General features: G+C 40.5%; 1 protein-coding gene across 3 annotated transcripts; it reads right to left on the bottom strand.

Annotated features, from left to right (window-relative positions):
* Window positions 1-628: 628 nt before the first annotated feature.
* On the bottom strand, window positions 629-18,507 carry ppp4r1l (protein phosphatase 4, regulatory subunit 1-like). 3 transcript variants are annotated; one of them, XM_037785036.1, is made up of 20 exons: window positions 18,309-18,507; window positions 16,362-16,406; window positions 15,688-15,817; window positions 13,969-14,075; window positions 13,610-13,752; window positions 13,283-13,429; window positions 12,455-12,562; window positions 10,893-10,958; window positions 10,530-10,688; window positions 9,690-9,814; window positions 8,560-9,038; window positions 8,151-8,464; window positions 7,574-7,666; window positions 7,245-7,430; window positions 6,018-6,179; window positions 5,606-5,706; window positions 5,243-5,363; window positions 4,184-4,318; window positions 3,426-3,567; window positions 629-2,776 (listed from the first exon to the last, which is right to left on the bottom strand). In XM_037785036.1, exons 1-20 carry the CDS (start codon window positions 18,313-18,315, stop codon window positions 2,631-2,633), a joined length of 2,916 nt encoding a protein of 971 aa, XP_037640964.1. In that variant the 5' UTR covers window positions 18,316-18,507; the 3' UTR covers window positions 629-2,630. The 3 variants fall into 3 exon arrangements, with proteins under 3 accessions (XP_037640964.1, XP_037640948.1, XP_037640954.1); XM_037785026.1 differs by having other exon boundaries at window positions 2,631-2,776; window positions 8,560-9,077; XM_037785020.1 differs by lacking the exon at window positions 18,309-18,507 and having other exon boundaries at window positions 8,560-9,077; window positions 16,362-16,452.
* Window positions 18,508-18,561: the final 54 nt, after the last annotated feature.

Genomic DNA, 18,561 nt, shown 5'->3' on the forward strand with positions numbered 1-18,561 from the left:
GAGCTCTGGCAACTGCTGATCGACATTTTTCATATATTTCCTGACATTTGTAGACTGATTTATCTATTTTGACAATTAAAGCTGCAACTTACTATTATTTTCATTTTTGATTGATCTGTAGATACGTTTCTTAATTAATCGTTTTGTCTTTAAAATGTCTGTTTCCTAGAGATTGAGGTGTCATTTTCAAATATCTTGTTTCGTCCAACCAACAGTCCAAAACACAAAGCTATTCAGTTTACAAATGATATAAAACAGAGAAATCCTCATACATTTAATTGATTATCAAAATGTATTACCAATTTGACTAATTGATGCAGTTCTAGAGGAAAAGACAACTGAGGGCTGTAGCACATTTAAATGATAGTTTGTGGCTAAAACCTTAAAGTACATAGTTTGGGTTGTTTTTTTTTGTCATTATTTTCTTTAAATAATCTGCCTCAACACTGTGTATTAAATAAAATATTTAAAAAGAGATAACCTATCTATACAACAGTTTACTTTATGTATACAATCATTACCGTGCAGATTAAATGATCAAACAGAGTTTTCCATTATCAAGCGGCTACTTTCTTCTGTGTCAGAGCTGACAACAGTGGTCAATAATGCAAAACTAAAGCACATCACATTAATTTTCATCATTTTAATTACAGAATACTAAAAATAACATTACATAAAATGTCTTTTTAAAAGAAACCATTGAATATTACAAAGGTTGTAAATTTTGTAAAGTTAGGATATAAAATCTTTGAACAGTGGTGCATAATTGAAAAGAAAAATAATTTTCATAAAATGTATATATTAACTGTTCTACTACATAAAAAATGAGATGGACACAAATCGCAGACAGACGAGATGAGTAGACACCGCCATTACCGCAGTGAGCTCTCCTTTCGAAGGAAGAAAGACTTGAGATGCACAGCACACACCACAATCAGGTTCTCAAGTTATGTCTATGTTCAAAAAAAAAAAAAAAAAAAAAAAGGGTTACCATTTACAACAGGAGAGAACAAACGAGCTCGAGAGACTACAAAAAGTGACTTGGTGACTGCTCCCAATATTCACACACATCTCGATGGGTAAAAACCCGACTAAACTGGCCTTGGTTCCATAAACACAAACCGTTTTCCACAGGTTTAAGCTGTACAAAAGAGTTGCAAAACGTTTGAGCGACCTCATACTTAAAATCATTCCACCGAGACTGGGAAATAATGATGAGTTGTCTTTCAGTATCGTCACAGCCATTCCTATATCCTACTGTACAACTGGTCAGTCAGATCCACTGAAAGCTACCATGGTCACATAATTCAATATCAGGAGGTCAACCTTAAGGAATTGGAATAGACTATACACAAGAGGGGGGGGAGGATGAGGGGGGAAACATGCATAATCCAACAGTGTGCTTGCTTTCTTCCTCTTCTTTCTGAGATTTACGTCACCCTGTGTCACTTCGTCATGAGCCCTTGTTAAGATGTTTTTAGTCAACACCAAAGAATCACCCATTGAGGACATTCAGAGCCTATCTGAACCGCGGATCCCTCTACATGTACGCCACACTGGCCAGTCGTGTCCAAACAGAGGTATTTCATTTTGTCTCCTGTCGTTCGGGAGACGCGTTGTGTCACATTTTTGGTAAACAGACACGAGGGGGGAGGGAAGGGGTGGGTGGGGGCAATCAACAGTTCATTAAGCAGTTCTTTCGAAAACGTCAAGATATGATTTTAATCATGAGTTACGCTGAGTGGCAGAATCACTGTTCCTTCTGTGCAGTAGTAGTGGTTTCAGTGGCCCGTGAAGACCAGGTGGAGAAATGCAGAGATAGTGAAGAAGAGAAGGGAAGAAGGGAAACAGACGATAACCCAGAGGACATCTCAGAAGACAAAGGACTTCTGAGACAACAGAGGCATTTAAGAGGAAATGAGGCGAGAGACACCAGCAGAGCTACTTGGTTTGGCTGGTCTGTTGCTCAGGCAGCTGGAGTTTGTTTTTTTTTCACCAGGGATCCAGGAGCTGCTGCTTAACATGTAAGCTAATAATGCTGTTTAGGTTCAGATGAGTCCCCCTGAGTTAGTGCACACGTCAGAGTCAGGCAGGCTTCGCCCGCTTGTTCGTTAAGAAATCCACAAAAAGAAGCATTAAGAAAAAAAAAAAAAAAATTCAATTCATCAATTTTTATATCAAGCTTACAATTAGCTTTGGAGAGAAAGAGCCCGTCGTAGTTTTACAAGTCTGTGATCGGGGAAAGGATTGAGTCGATGTTAGTGTGGAGGAGGGGTGAGGGAAAAGTTATACGGCGGCTCCCACAAAGTGGTGCAGCTGACCTCTGAGTCCTGCTCATTTTCTGAAAACTCTGAGAAGTATGCATTTTGTGTTGTGAATGCATTGTGCGCTATGTAGTGCCCAACCAGAGACCTGGATTGTTGTTGTTTGAGCATGCTCATACTTTTATATGGTAATCTGATCATCTGACATGATTCCCAAGTGGTCGTTGGTGCAGGTCTGCCCAGCAGGCGAGTGGTTGGGGATCTGGTCAGGTGCTGGTGTTGCGGGTTACGCCGACTGTGCGTCAGTCAGACAGACAGGTAGGTAGACAGGCAGGTGGGGCTGTAATGGGATACAGGAGCTGAGGGCTAAATCAAGGGAGCCGTGTCCATCAAGCCTTTGTTGGGGTCCAGGCTGGCAAAGAAGCGGACGTCCCGGTCCTTGTCGGACTGCAGAGCCATCACGGTCTCTTCCAGCTCGTCAGAGTAGGCACAGCCGGGCTCCTTGAAGTAAGCTGTACACAAAACACGAGACTCTCTTAGTTCAAGTAAAAACTTACCAGCGAAATGCTATGTGGTGTGTGTATTAGAGAGAAGAGGCAGAGCATGTGTTAGAGGCAATATTGTATATTTTTCTTGGGCTGTCAATTGATTAAAATATTTAATTGCGATTAATTGCATGATTGTCCATAGTTAATCGCAAATCAATCGCACATTTTTTCAACTGTTCAAAATAGGAATTTGTCAAGTATTTAATACTCTTATCAACATGGGAGTAGGGAAATATGGGAAATTAATTAACAACACAAAACAATGACAAATATTGTCCAGATACCCTCACAGGTACTGCATTTAGCAGAGATATGCTCAAATCATAACTAAACCAATTAAAGCCCAACAGGCAACAACAGCTGTCAGTGTGTCAGTGTGCTGGCTTAACGTTTGCTAAAAAAATAAATTACCTAAGACTTAAAAAAAAAACAAAAAAACAATAAATTTGTGACCTGTTTTTAAAAATGTACGTCTTCGATAAGAACCAATTGATGGGAAGTTGGGAATGTAGACACTTGCTAACACTTTGTCACTTTTGGTCTTTTCAACTGATTTGAATTTAGTCAGCTTTATCCCTAAAAGACAACATCATTTAGTTTATTTGCACTTCACCTTTCTCCATGACACTCTGTCGTAGAGCCTTGGCCACCAGTACGCGGACATTGGCCACCGGGTCTGAGGAGAGGCTGAGCAGGCTGGGCAAGAGGTGCTGGCCAAACTGCTCCATGGGCATGCAATCCTCCTCTACTATGGCCTACAGACAATACAAGGAAACATTAAAAACACAAAGTCGCACAGGCAGGTAGCCACACACAGGAAGAAGGAAGTCGAGAGGCATTCGGTGAGGATGAACCTCCGTCACGAGAGCAGACAGATACAATAGATCAAAAGAAATAATCAGAAAGAGACGTTGACAAACAGACTCATGAACCAATAGTTTCCCACTGTCGTATTACACAATACATAGCTGGAGTTAGATAACCTGATGATGGATAAGAACGTCACTAACATGAACATACAAATACAGTCAATGCTTCGTCCGTTTAGCAACATTTTTTACGAAGCATCACAAAAAACGACATATTTTGCCTTTACTTGTGACAATTTTAGATCCAGAACCATTAAGAGTATGTTTTTGGTGAGAAATTCAAAAGGAAATGGCATTAAAAATGTTACAAGAACAATAAATGGGATTAACATTTAAACTTGCCATTTCATTACTGTAGCTTCATGTTTGTAGCAGACAAACATCAGACAAGCAATCAAATAGGTACACAGCTGTTTATAGAGTTGAAAAACAGGTAGACAGACAACGCAGGAGCTGCTGTTCCACCGTTTCGGCTAAGTAATGTGAGATAAGAGTAACAGACCTGGCAGATGAAGGCAAAGGCCTGCCGCCCCACCCATTTGGGACAGTGGCAGAACCTGACGGTGAGCTCGTTGATAAAGTTCAGGCCCAGATCATCGGCCCCACATGCATACAGCTTCTGGAGGATCTCTACAACCTGAGGACACAAGAGATTATGACACACTTAAAAAATAGGATTTAAAATTGCAGTTGCAAATTCAATTCAGAGGCAGACATTGGACCAATAAAAGAATAACAGAATATGAGCAAAAAATATGATGAAAAGACGAGATGCTGTCTACAGTAGCTATAATGACTGCTGCATAGCCTGACAATCTCCAACTGACATTTGCGTTAAATGGAATAGTTAACATTTTGGGAAACATGCTTATTTGCTTTCTTGCTGAGAGTTAGATGATATGACCAATACTACTCTCATATCTGTTCCGCACACTATGAAGCTACAGCCAGCAGCCAGTTAGCTTAGCTTAGCATTAAGACTGGAAACGGGGAAACAGCTAGCCTGGCTCCGTCCAAAGGTAACAAAATCCGCCTCTAAAGTTACTTTGAGGGGAGAAGTGAAATCCTGGAGTCTTGTCATATAAGGTGTTAATCAGTGAGTTTTTCTTGGAAAAAAAGAGGAGGAGGATTTCCCAAAATGACAAACTATTCCTTTACAAATAAGAACTTAGCAGCCGGCTTGCAGCGGTAGTCGGTGTGACGTGGTGTTTGTGCATACACTGATTACATTACTTGCCCACCACCCCCACCGTTGTTTTGATTTTTTTTTTATAGAAAAAAAAAAAAAACTTTAGTTCATTTTCGCGTATCAGCGCCGTGTTATCAATACATAGTGGGATGATAGACGCTACGAATTGAAAGTGAAAGACACTCCAGTGTCATTGTAGCCAACGTAATATGATCAAATAGAGCCACCTGTCAGGGCATTACTTCATCACATACTTAAACACGTACTGAACATCATCCATCAGTGAGACTGACTTCCCCCTTTGTGACCCAACTATGTCACAAGTTGTCACAAAGTCTGTCACAAAAAACAAATTCAATATTGTTCACTTACCAGTTTGTACGAGATCCACCTGACCTCTGAGACTTTGTCAGAGCAGAGTGTGAGTGCTATCTGTCTGAGGTAGTCATACACGTCGTAGTGGCTGTACAACTCTATGATCAAGATCAATTGCCTGGAGGGGGACAGCGAGAGAGAAGGAGAGAACACGCGTCAGTCAGGCAAACATGCACACTTTCCTATTAATAGAAGTGCAATATAGTAAATACAAACAATCAACATTATATGAACTGCAATTTTGAATATTGTATTACAGATCAAAATTAGGAAATGAACCGTGAGACCGACAGTAAATTCACTAGAGAAATAAAATCTAATGTAATTATTTCCCAATTGGGAGAGGAAAAGAAGACGCACTCTGCCAGCTCATATCTGAATCTCCAGTTGCGACTGTTGTCCGTCACCATGAACTCCTGCAGCTGGTACAGATACTCTCTCCTCTTGTCTGCGTGCAGCAGCTGCAACAAGAAGAAGCACACGAACCAATTTTGTTATCTAGTACGACCTGTAAAGCAAAACTGTCCAACTGTGGTTTTCTTTTTTTAACTGGAAACCAAAACTGCTGCAAAACAGAACACTCAAATCTTAGCAGTGCTGTGAATTCAACTGAATCATTTTTGTCATCTTTAACATAAATCGTTATTGCTGAAATGTAGTTGTCCAAACTAAAACTTACAAGCCTCCTGTGCTGTAATGCTCAAACGGTATGAAACAAGACCAAACTTACTCATCTTACTTGCAGCAGCAGCATATAAATCTATAATCTCACCTTGAGGAAGTCGTAGAGGTGTTTGAGCACGCCAATGCGGACCTCGTCCAGGTCTTTGAGGAAACCGTTGAAGATGGGCACCAGATCAGCTGCTGTCAGCTGGTCTCCCAGGATGACTGCCAGCTCGTGAATGGAGAAAGCCAGCGTACGCCGCACCTTCCACTGAGGGGTGGGGAGGTAGAGGGAAAAGAAACACACAAAAGGATTATAGCACCAGCAATGAACAAGCAAGTGTCTTGGTAAAAAAACATTTTAGGTAGTTTTTTTAAATAGGAAAACAACCACTTATTGGTTTATTTATATTTACTGATAGTACAGAACAATTTTAAACTAAATAATGTTACTGGGAAACAGTCTGAACCCCTCCAGTGTCTGGTCTGAATCCACTGTTCAGCGCAATGTTGTCATGCCAACAGTGGCATTCAGTGCTGTGATGAAGTAATGAGCAACAGTGTGATTGAATGGTGTCACGCCGTCTCTGCCGCTGTGAAGTGAAGTAATGTTTCCCCTCGTACAGTTCCCTTTCTTGCACACATCCTCAAGCAATGAATTTACACAAGTGCTCTATTACCCAAGGACATTACTAAAACTAGAATGATCTATCCTGTATGTCAGCACTATAGTTGATATAATAAAGGAAACACTGACTCAGTGACCACAGACTGGCCATCGAAACAGCCAGACGCAGAAGAAACTTTGCGGTTCTCACTTTGATCTACAAGCCATTGAGACAGAGCTTCACTTCCTCACTAAATGCACCCAGTATAGTCAAATAAGAGATTGAGTTCTTCACAAGACCAGCATCATATGTCCAGAAACACTCAACCACACCAATCAGGGTAAACTTATAGAGAGCAAAATCATGTACGAATGCCACAAACAAAAAGAAAACACAAAAGTCTCCTGAGGACATCCAATCATTGTAAATATAGTAAAAGCGGTGTATAAAATACATTTTGCTGCCGGCCCTGTCCATAGCAGTACATTGCTTTGATTCTGCGCTGGTACTCCTGCCCGCTTCTCCAAACTAGGGGTGTACCGACCGTCATCTACTGTAGGTAATACACTGACTATGGATAAGTATCTCATACAACCACACTTCAAAATATCTGAACCATCCCTTTAAGAGTGCTTATATATGCTTATGTGGTTAATCACTCATTTTGGAATCAAACACCAAATCTAACCCCACATTACACTCATAATTTCCCCCAGTTCTCTGCCTACCTGCACATCAGTAGCAAGGGTTTCATATGTGTCCTTGAGGCAGTGCCAGTTCTGACGTCCCAGAGTGAGTGCTACCCCCGGCAGGCTGAAGGCACAGTGTTTGGCTATCTCTGTATCCACCGTCTGGGCGCGGGCCGGGTCCGTCATAGAGAGGTACTGATCCAACAGCTGCTGGGGGATGACATTCTGGAGACGGGGCGAGAGATTAAAGAGTTTGATGATCGAACGAGATGCACCGGGAGAAGGTATTTAATAATTCACGTCTATGCCAATCAACTGTGAGGTTCTGATTATTATTTACGGGATGTATGATAGAAGTGCTGACTGACCTGGATCTTGGGTTTATCATCAAACACTGGGCTGTGAGCAGAGTCTTCCTTTCCCTCCTCCTCCTCCTCCACACTCTCAATTAGTTCAGACTCCTGAGGAAAATACAAATACACACACACACACGCACACACATACATTAAGGAACAAGCACAAGAAGCTAAAATCTCTCATTACTCTTCTGCACATCTGCACAGTCCTGATAAAACAGATTAGCTGAGTTTTTATTGTTAAACTCTTAAATAATTACTGACAATGTTTCTTTTTCAAACTTGAACTCTCATTGTCATGAATATATAGAATTACTTAAGAGATTTGAAACCAAGTTTTCAGGGTCTTTAAAGCACAATAGGGCCTGATCACATACGATAAATCAGTCTAGGTTGTGCCTTCAACGAGAGAAATCTGATGCTGAGCAACAGTATAAATCAAAACCTACACAGGTTTGCAGAACTCTCATTAACCCCTTGCATCAAGTATAAATCCAGCTTAAGTCCAGTATATGTGGTTACTGAGTATATCTGTTCAGCTATACAACAGCTGACTTAACATGCTGCAAAGAGCTGAATAGTCTCATACTAGAATTGGTGAGTCAGGAGGAGACTCTTCCTGGTCCTCCAGGGGCTCCGTCTGCGTCTCTTCGTCTCCTTGTTCCTGGACAGGGCTCGTCTCGGAGGCTGGAGGAGTTTCCATTGTTTGCTCCTCCTCTTCGGGACTCTCTTCACTCTCAGACTGAACCTCCACAGATTTGCTCTCCACAGAGGGGCTGCTGTTGTCCTCCTCAGGCTGCTCTTCTGGCTCGGGTTCAGTCAGGCCGTCGTCTGCGGGGCAGTCGTCTTCCGGGCTGTCGAGCTGGGCTGCCTTCAGAGCCGCGGACAACACCTGGACTTGAGCTGGAGGTAAATACACATGCACAACTCAGTCTACATGCCATTACATTGCCAAACGTTTACAGCTAATCATACGTATTATGGCTCTGTATACCCACCTTGTACATCAGGGTCATCCATGTGCGGTTGCAAACAGTCCAAGACCTTCTGGATCTGGTCACTGGTAGCTTTGCCAGGGCTGGACTTGGAATCAGGACGATCACGTTCCTCTTCCTCCACATCCTCTTTATTTTCCTCCTGCTCTGTCACTTCCTCTGATTCTGGACTATTTAGCATCTCTAGTTCACCGCTGATGTCTGGTAAAGGAGATCTCCAATAGTTGAAAGAATTAAAGTTCTCGTCTGTCTGCTCCATGTCTTTTGTGTTCTTAGCGTTGTTTGTAGTCGTAGGGCTGGCATTGCTATTTGAGACCATGCGGGTGAAGCCGCCACGCATCTCTCTGGGAACAGAAGTGTGGTTGTCATCAAAGTTGTGCATTTCCTCGCCGTAAGCTGTCGACTGGTGCTCTGGGGATGGTGTGGCGCGGCCATCCTGGTTGGGAGGCGTGTGAGCGATGGTTCTTCCTGTGTGGCAGCCGCTAATGTCGGAGCAGTTCAGAGAGTTTAGGGAACAGTCGCTGAAATAAGAGTAACAAAATGTAAAGAAATACTCAGGTAAATCCGAATAAGAATAATAGGAGAGGATATACTGTACTATATCTTGTCATTAGTTTCTTTGTAAATGTTAAGCACTAGCTTCACAACCCAAAGCCAATAGTTACATTATTCCACCTGCATCTGAGCTCACCATTGTTGAGTTTTCAACAGAAACAAACCTTAAACCCTGGTTCAAAGTTGGTCAAACATACTCAAAGTGTAAATTGAAGCATTTAAGAGAAAATTGTTTCTATAAAGTATAAAAAGGTAAAGAAAGGACTTCTAATCCTTTCATTTTCGTTTCAGCAAATTAGCCTCTGAACAAAAATGAATAAAAACTGGTCTGACATGTTAACACCAAGACAATTATGAGTCATTGGACCAATGATGCAACACAAAAGACAAACTCAGATTGTGGCACTACACTTCATGTAGTGCCACAGCATATATTGTTATAGTAATGCCTGAGCATTTATAACTGATTCACAATTGATAATTAAATGAAATAACAATAAAATGTCTGCCAAAGTTTAAGCTACTAAGATACATCATTCATTGAAGATTCAGTGGTGATGAAGGTCAGGTGGTCTTACCTGTCCAATGTACACCTGGGGAACTCTAGTAGGGCGCCGTCCTCTCTGAAGTGAAGGCCTGTGCTGCAGGGATTGGCAAAGGTGGAGATGAAACGCCCCAGAGACTGAAAGGCAGCCTGTCGCACCTAAAAGTGGAGCAGAGAGGAATCTCAGTTTTATCATGACAACAGAGATTTTTCAGAACTCTAAATCCAATCGTCTTCATTTGCTTATGATCTCAACTCATTCATGAAAAGGATTATTTGCATGAGACACCATTTTTATGGGTTGGATATGGTCCAAAATAGTTCACATACATGGACAGTGGAATAGCATGCAGTTCTGTTTATAGTACACTGACCGTCTGCACACACAGACAAGATTACACATGTTGATCGGTGCAAACTGTCTATGTGGTCATAAATGGGCTCCACGAGGACTCTCAAGGACACGTGCAGATGCCAAAATCTACATGTGTCATTTTCCATGTCATGTGGACCCACATGGATGTGGAAAGTACAGATTGGGCTTCAGTCTGCGACCCCTTTGAGACTAAAACACTGACAAACTTCAAGCCCCAGTGATAATCATTTAGGCTCCCAATTTTTTTCTTTTCGTGTATGACTTTTTAGATTTTCAGATTTTTTCTTATTTTAACATTTTACTGAACATTACGAAAAAGAAAACAAAGAATTATAATCTAAATGAAGATAAAACACGTAGGTCAAAATCAAGAACTAGAAGATGCATATAGTGGTGAGGACAACTGCTCCATTTTCATCATCATACAGAGGAAGGTATACATAAATGTGCTTGTAATTTTCTGTAATACAATTTTTGTTGTGTGTGTGTGTGTCTTACCCAGCGAGACTGGTCACTAATGAGGCTGATGAACAGGGGTGACAATTTTGCACGTCGCACCTCTGGAGAGGTAGAATTGGAGACCATCATGAAGCACTCAGCACAGGCTTTCCTGATGCCCCACAGACTGTCTGAGCACAGATCGAAGAACTTGGGCATCTAAAAACAAAACCAAGTCAGTAAAACCCGAAAGCAACAGTGAATGTTTGAACTGTGAAGGGATTTATCAACAGCAGGGGTACAAAGAAACTACTGACATTCTTGAAGGACAGTAATGTTAAAGTTTTGTGTTGCATGATAAAGATGTAAACGGAGTTGTGGAGTTTTCAATCATAATAAAAGGGAAGTCTTGGAGCTTCTCACCAGTAGTTTTTCTGTGGCCTCTTGTCCCACAATAGAACAAAACTCTCCGAAATTGGCTGCACAGACCTGTAAGACACGATACAAACATAATAATGAACAACAGGGCAACGTTTAAGTGCAAAATAAATAAATAATGTTCATTTTAAACCATCAACAACAAATAAACTCGACAAGAGGTTACAGATTTACATTTAGTCTCAAAAGGAGGCCAATAACACTAATAGGAATATTAATAATTCTAATAACATTATCATTACATAGACTTTAAACAAATCTCCCCAAGCTACTGTAGTGAGTTTACATGGACATGAGTATCCCGTTTATGTGTTTGAGCATGTAAACACCATATAACGATTTCAGAAACCCAGATAAGCTCTTATCCCGTTTATGAGAAACCTGAATATGCTAGCTGGAGTACTCTGAAAGAAACCTGGTTACTGTTGCATATATACATCTTAACCCGGTAATTGAGGGCCGCCGACTATCTGCGCAGGCGGGAGGCAAAGTTACGTAAAACAAACAATGGCAGCAGCGAAAGCGTCTCATGTCTGGAGCAACGAAGAAACTGAGCTTTGTCTTTCAGTAATGAAAGAGGCTGCGTATCTTCATCCACTACTCACTTGTCCTGGGAGGACTGGTTATTTTGCCGCAACACCTGATTTGGTGTGAATGCAGCGTTACTAGTATTTATTATTATGCATACCGGGATACTAATAACCCAATTTGCAAATTTCCCCACTGTGGAACTAATAAAGGAATATCTTATTTCTCTATGCTCATGTAAACATCACATCCTGAATATGATCAACCTCGTAACTGGGAAACTTATGCCCATGTAAACGCACTAAGTATTTTCTGTGGGATTTTTCAATTATTGTCACTGCTGTGTGCTACGGTCCCCTAGCAACATGAGCCATGTGCATTTGTTTTTGTGTGATTGTCTTGGGAGGGGTTTGCATCTTCGTCCTGTGCAGTATTTACATGACTTAGTGAGTTTAATTTCCATAAAAAAAGAGAAGTTCCACTCACAGCTGTCAAAATTGTAACATATCGCCCAACCCTAATTCCTATTGTCGGTTTTCAGATGTACTATATTTCTGATGGCTCATTGTATCAAAGAAGGTGTTGTATGTTTTATTGAGACTGCAGCACTGGGCAACACGTGATTATTTTGAGCTAAAGCAGCAAAAAAAAGTCATGAACTTCAAAGTTTAGCATCAGAGAAAAGGAGGATTACACTATGACAGAAAAAAAATATACAACATTCACAATGTTTGACCACCTTTGCAGCTGCTAAATATCCTTCCCCAACTGGCACGAGTTATGCCAGAGAATTAACATTCCTCACAGAAAACAACAGCGCAGTGTAGGCAAAGGTGATGCGCAACACAGAATTAAGGCTGACTCACAGTGTTATTGAATTTATCCTGACACAATTAAACTCAAGCTCAAAAAACTGTTTGCTCAGCTGTGTCTTGTAGGTTATAATCATTAGTGATCTAAGACCATTAAAAGTAGCTTGACCTTTGAGGAGGAGGTGAAAATGATTTGGAGGTCGTTACCTTGCGGACTTGAAAGAGTCTGGCATCACTGCACAGGTCACAGAAGCGTGGCAGCAGTAGATGCTCCACAGTGTCTTTGCTCAGCATGGTGACAACTTTACACATGATCTGTAAGAGGAGGTGTATGGAGAGCAATTAGTGCCATCACAACTCAGGTTGTGCCTCAATTACACAGCTATTCTGCACCGATGAACGAAAACTAGCTGAAGACTTGAACTGAAAGCTTTTCGGAAAGCCAAAATATTTTCCACTGAAGGAAACAATATTAAGAGTAGAGAAGGAAAGAGGAAGCGTGTGTGTGTGTGTGTGTGTGTTTGAGAAGCAGGTTACGTGTGTTTAATGAGGCTGAACCAGATTTGAGAAAACTTTGTTTGAATTGGGTAACACTTTATAACAAAATACAACTGAATAGAAATAATAATCACATTCAACTATGAGCCTTTGCATTACATTTACAATTAGGCATTGCAAATTCAATGTTTCAATGAATTTGTTCAACAAATTACTTTTTTAAAACTTTGACAGTTCAATAACGCATGACGAATTACAGTTTATATAACGCATAAGCAATCTCTGCTTGCATCCATCATGTTTCATCAAAACAGAGGCCGTTATTTTTTTATTTTAGACTGGTGACTGGATCAGATTAAGGCATTGACTGATCACAGTAAAGCAATAAAAGAAATCCACTGTGTGTCTCTGCGGTTTGTCTAGTGCCATGTGGTTTTCAGCTAAATTTCATTCAAGCACATTTCCCTGATAATAAATCACAGACCTTTTTTTTTTTTTAAAATGTCTTGCTTAAAAAATATAAAAGGGGTTTCTTACAGCGACTGCCTCGATTTTGTAGTCATCGTCACTGCTGGGTTCTGTGAGGTCGAGCAGAACTGGACAAACTTTGGTCTCCATATCAGCTTTAGAGATAAGGCCCTGCTCCAACAGAACAAGCAACGCTGCCTGGCTGGTCTTCCGCACCTGGAAAACATGGCAGGAAGTTAAAAACTCTTTATGTGAATGAATCTGACCAAAGAACTTATTTGTTTCTACGTCTCATATTTCCTTAAAGCTAAGAAAAAGAGCTCAGAGAAAATGACAAGAAGTGATGCTATTTCCATTGTCAAAATAACCTACTAAAGTGGTACATTTGAAACCTACCTGGTTATTTGGATCAGTGAGATATCGGACTACAATGGGTACCAAGTATCTTGAGAAAGCTGCTGGGAAGTTGGGCCGACTCTCGTGCAAGAACATGGCAATGTTGGGGACCTGCTCCATCAGTTCGGCTCGCACTGTGGGCTCTGAGTACACACATTAAAGTATAAGCTTAATGTGCAAACAGAAAATGTGTGCATTACAGTGAAACAAGCGTTATGTGCTTGCAACCATGTAAAGCCTAAATCATTGAAGAGTTTTATTGTATTTAATAAATAGAAAAAAAAGAGGAAGAAACCACAGTCAAAAAGTGTAGATTTATCTAGAGACAACTAAATTTATGAAAAGGAAAATTCATCTACCTCCATCTTCTGACATTCTGGCAACTGTCTCCATGACACTGATAAAGTCATTTTCATTGTCACTGAACTCTCGAAGCACATCAAGCAGGCCGCGAGCCACGATCTGCCTAGAAAGCAACAGGAGCGTCAACTTAGTGGAGTGCCTGCCAATACCTACGAGTGCTGAATGCACACAGCGTGACACACCACACTGACAGAGCTGTCAAGTGCGTAACACGCACACACCCAAACCCACACACGTGTACATGGAAATGACAGGAGGGCTTGAACCCTGCAAAGCCGAGCATGAAAAGTATTAAGACAGGAACTAAACACGACTGAGTGGGGACAACAGAGCAGTGTTAAATGTTTGCAGAGGACTTTAAATACACTGAGGCCATCTGGCAGGCTTTTACTGTTTACTACGCAGAAAATACCACATCAAAATACACATTATAAATCTCACTAAAATTACAGAAATCAAAATTTGTCATCATTAATGACTTTAAAGCTACAATAAACTTGGGCTACTATTGTCAACCTATTTCCATATTCAGTCAGACACCACCCACGGCTCAACTTTAAGTCTTTGCATTCCTGCACTACAGAGTTAAAGCAGGTATGTGATGAGTAATTACACAGGAATGTATACAGTCTTCTAGATGACTTAAAACACATCTGAAGATGACTTTCCAATGTGGGGTTTACGATATAATCTAGCCACTATTCAATAGAATTTATACAATTACAATTACTTATTTGAGCCATAAAACATTTCAGCAATGATTTCCTTGCAATCCCTGAACATTAAGTGAGTGATCTAACAATCAAACTTTCTTTTAACAGTGCAAATAATACAATTTCCTGTTCCTGTTATAAACTGCATAAAATACAACAACAGACCGAGAAATTAACTTAATTTGGTGCAAAGGGGAAGTTATCACTGAACAGTTTCCTGGTAGAGTTTATAAAAGGAAAAGTTCATTTGAATATCTGGATACATATTCACATCACTTTTTCTACAAGAAGTGACATCGGCCAGATGTTTCCTTGATACCAAGTCCCACTAGCTTGCAGATGTTTCCTTGTTTCTAAGATCGACTAGGGGTAATGCTCTCAACACAAATCGTGTCAACTTTAGGACATGTCTACTCAACTGCAGACAAATTTGAAATCACAGTTTTATATGTCAAACAGTTTTCCTGAAGCTTGGCTTCCACATTGAAATACCAAACCAAAAAAATGTAAACACTGCTTTATGCTCAAAGAAAAATATAAATGAGTTGTCAACGAAAAATAAAGTGGGCTTAATGTAGATGAGAGAAAAAAGGATGCATTTCAAATGTATTGATATTAGTGTGGACACAGCCACGGTCAGAAAGTAAACAGTGGCTGGATTAAAGCATGATCCTGGCTTACTGTTTTAATCTTTTTGTGATGTGTTACTGTTCATTTGTGATTTGAGATTCCTTTACTTCCAACCTCAGTTGCCGCAACTGTAAGTTTTGCATCATTTTATCTCTGAAATCAAGCTACCAACAGTGAAGAATGCTAATGAAGAGTAATCAAGAGGTTTTTTTGCCCTATAATACAATGTGTTTACATCGTACTATCGAGTTTGACAATGCATCCTCACAACCGCCAAACACTGTATGAACATCCCATTGTCTGTCTGATATTTAGCATTTTGTCTGTTTTTTTTGTGTAGAGTTTACAGCCTGACCACAGGGCTCCACTTACCTGTTGAAGACATTCTCACTGAAGGCATACTTCTCTAGCCTCCCAAGAGGAGTTAGGTTGTCTTGTCCTGCATCGAGGAAAGCTGTGATGCGGATGCCGTCGCACTCTGAACCATAGTCATCAAATCCAACTGTGGGATGGAAAAACAGATCATTTTATAGTCACACAAACTGGAACCATCTCTGAACTACAGAGCTGATGCCTACAAAAGCAAAACATTTGAATGAGGGCTGACAGATGCACCACAGTAGTCACAGTGCCATGTTGAAGAAACTGAGTCAGGATAAATGTCAGGAATGAAGAACCTCCAATGTGCGAATACAGCAGAAAGCCTCAGGTTTAACTAATTATTCCATTTTATGTTCCAACTATAACACACACTGGCTTTGCAGTTGGATCCAAACGCTGTTTCATCACCCTCGCTAATGCAGACAACAGGGACTGTCGGCCTGTATTACAGCTAATAATAGCAAGGCGTAAAACCCTGAAATACTATTGACAGATTTATATTTCACATGGGTGAATGGGGTTGTCCAGAAAGATGAGACGTCCATATACCTCTCAGCTGAAGGCGGGGAAAACAACGCTCCACATATATACAAGAAATGAATCCATAAATCCAGGAATTGTTTAATGTGGTTTTGTTAAAAAAATTAAATAACCAAGGTACTCACAATCATCCAGATCGTCATGGCCATCTTCAAAGTATAAAGATAGACCTGCAAGGACAAGGCAATTAGAGGGGGAATCCATGGTGGCAAACATGTCATCAACATACCGTCACTCAATGCAACACTCCCCCTACAAAATGAAACTGTGTTGGCATGTTTACAGGCTGACAATTACGAAGACAGGACAAAGTCTCCTACAGTAAGATTGACAATAAATCACTTTGGTCTCGCTGATTAGTTACTCTACAAAACCAAAACTATGACATCGCCGGTGTCTAAAAGCGCCATGTGCACAAAATGACTGTGATTGAATGATATGATATCACTGGTCATTTCTGTGTTTACATCTTTAATTTCCTTCTTCGGATATTCGTCTGAGGAAGACCCGGGTTTGGGTCAAAACGCTGCTAATAAAAACTTAAGGAACCTCTGATTTCAGTGTGCGGGTACTTTTCTATTGTATATCTATGGATCATCTATGCTTTTTTTATGTTATTTTCAATGCATAAAATATTTTTGTGTGATCACATAATATAGGCCAACACTACAAAAATACTTTCTTTCCTTATTTGTTTTCAATACCACCCAGCCATACATACATAAAAGGACAATAACTCAGAGTAGTGTAGTCAGAGGAAGAAGTCCCATTAGGAGAAGGATGTGCTGGGGAATGTGCTCCACATATAAAAACACTACCCATCTCGAAAAAAGACACATTAAACATGGTCTTTGAGTGTCTTGACTTATCTACATTCATTTAAATCAAATAAACATTTGTTGGATCACTTAGACAACTGTGTTGTTGCCTAAATTAAAAACACAAACCAGGTGCAATTCTTCTGGAATAAAGTATGTGGCAGAAAATTAGATATCCAGTTTGTTATTCCATCATAATGCAGTCCAATGTGATGTTTCTCCTGGATCACATACAGGACTTTCACTCAGAAACTAGGAACAACACACATGTATTGTGTGTCGTTGTTATTTGTATATATAAGTTGACGTTCTGCTGGGTCAAATTTCAAACCTCTTCACTAACTAGCTCGTTAAGTAATTCAGGACATATTTGTTATGTTGCAACTAGTTTGTGTTCATGTTAAAGAGCTTATTTTCAATGCATAACAATATTTTGTGTGATCACATAATATAGGCCAACACTACAAGAAGACTTTCTTTCCTGATTTGTTTTCAATACCACCCAGCCATACATATATAAAAGGACAATAACTCAGAGTAAGTGTAGTCAGAGGAAGAAGTCCCAGAAGGAGCAGCATGTTGCTGGGACGTCTAATAGCAGCAGTGTTTACAGCTGGCATTAGCATGCAGGGGAATGTGCTCCAGATATAAAAACATCTCCCCATCTCGAAAAAAAACACTATAAACGTGGTTGTTGTAAGAGTTTTGAGTAAATAAAGTTACGACTGGTTTAACAAACACCCTCACATAGAAACACGTTGTCCAAAGACCGACATCTCCCCGTTTTGTTATGTATGCTACAACGGAGGATTTGCTCAGCTTATAAAATGACTTTAGCACCTCGGCTAACGTTAGCTCGCTAGCTAGGTCAACTCGCGAGCCTTTGCTATGGCAACACCTCGATAAATAGACACCCTTGAAAGCACATAGTGATGTCTAACTATAGAAGAGATGTGTGCTTTAGTAAATATACCACCAGTACTGAGTAGTTATGTGTTTAAATGTAACCTAGAAAGTCACACATAGCGAGTAGCTTTGAGTAGCTTCTCGTGAGCTAGCTGGCTAGTGCTAAGTTTGCTAACAAGGCTGCTTTCTCGCATGACTTGGCTCGCCTTTTGCACTTTACACCACAAATACACTCAAATTAAACCCGATATTTTTTAATACACACACTCTTTAGAGCATAATGCAGCTTTATAAGTTCCAACACAGCGTCAAAGTGTTGGAGTATTTAGTAAAAAGTGCCGTTATTACCTGCCATGTTGAGTGCTGTGCGGGCTGCCGTCCCGTTAGTGGGCTGTCACCGCCGCTCAGCTGTCACTCAAACAACCTCACTTAAACTACTTCCTGAAGGGACTTCCTGATGCTGGATTCACCTCCTGTTAGATGATGTTGTTTTAGAACAAACCCCAAACCCTCGGGCACAGCCTGGACATCACGGAGGTGTAATATAAGCAGCCCGTGGTGCTGTGCTGTGCTTTGCTTTGTGTGTGTTTCTCTCCACAAA

The sequence above is a fragment of the Sebastes umbrosus genome, chromosome 1, assembly GCF_015220745.1.
Source record: "Sebastes umbrosus isolate fSebUmb1 chromosome 1, fSebUmb1.pri, whole genome shotgun sequence".
NCBI classification, from domain to species: Eukaryota; Metazoa; Chordata; class Actinopteri; order Perciformes; family Sebastidae; genus Sebastes; species Sebastes umbrosus.

Bases quoted from the DNA above. Each gene is read 5' to 3' on its own strand.
- ppp4r1l (XM_037785020.1), bottom strand. From the start codon at position 16,452: ATGTTTGCCACCATGGATTCCCCCTCTAATTGCCTTGTCCTTGCAGGT. The intron at 8,465-8,559 runs GTGGGTATACAG...ATTTACCTCCAG, and splicing joins GGATGACCCTGATGTACAAG to CTCAAGTCCAGGTGTTGTCC. The intron at 7,431-7,573 runs GTCAGTCAGCAC...CCCCGTCTCCAG, and splicing joins ATGATAAACCCAAGATCCAG to AATGTCATCCCCCAGCAGCT.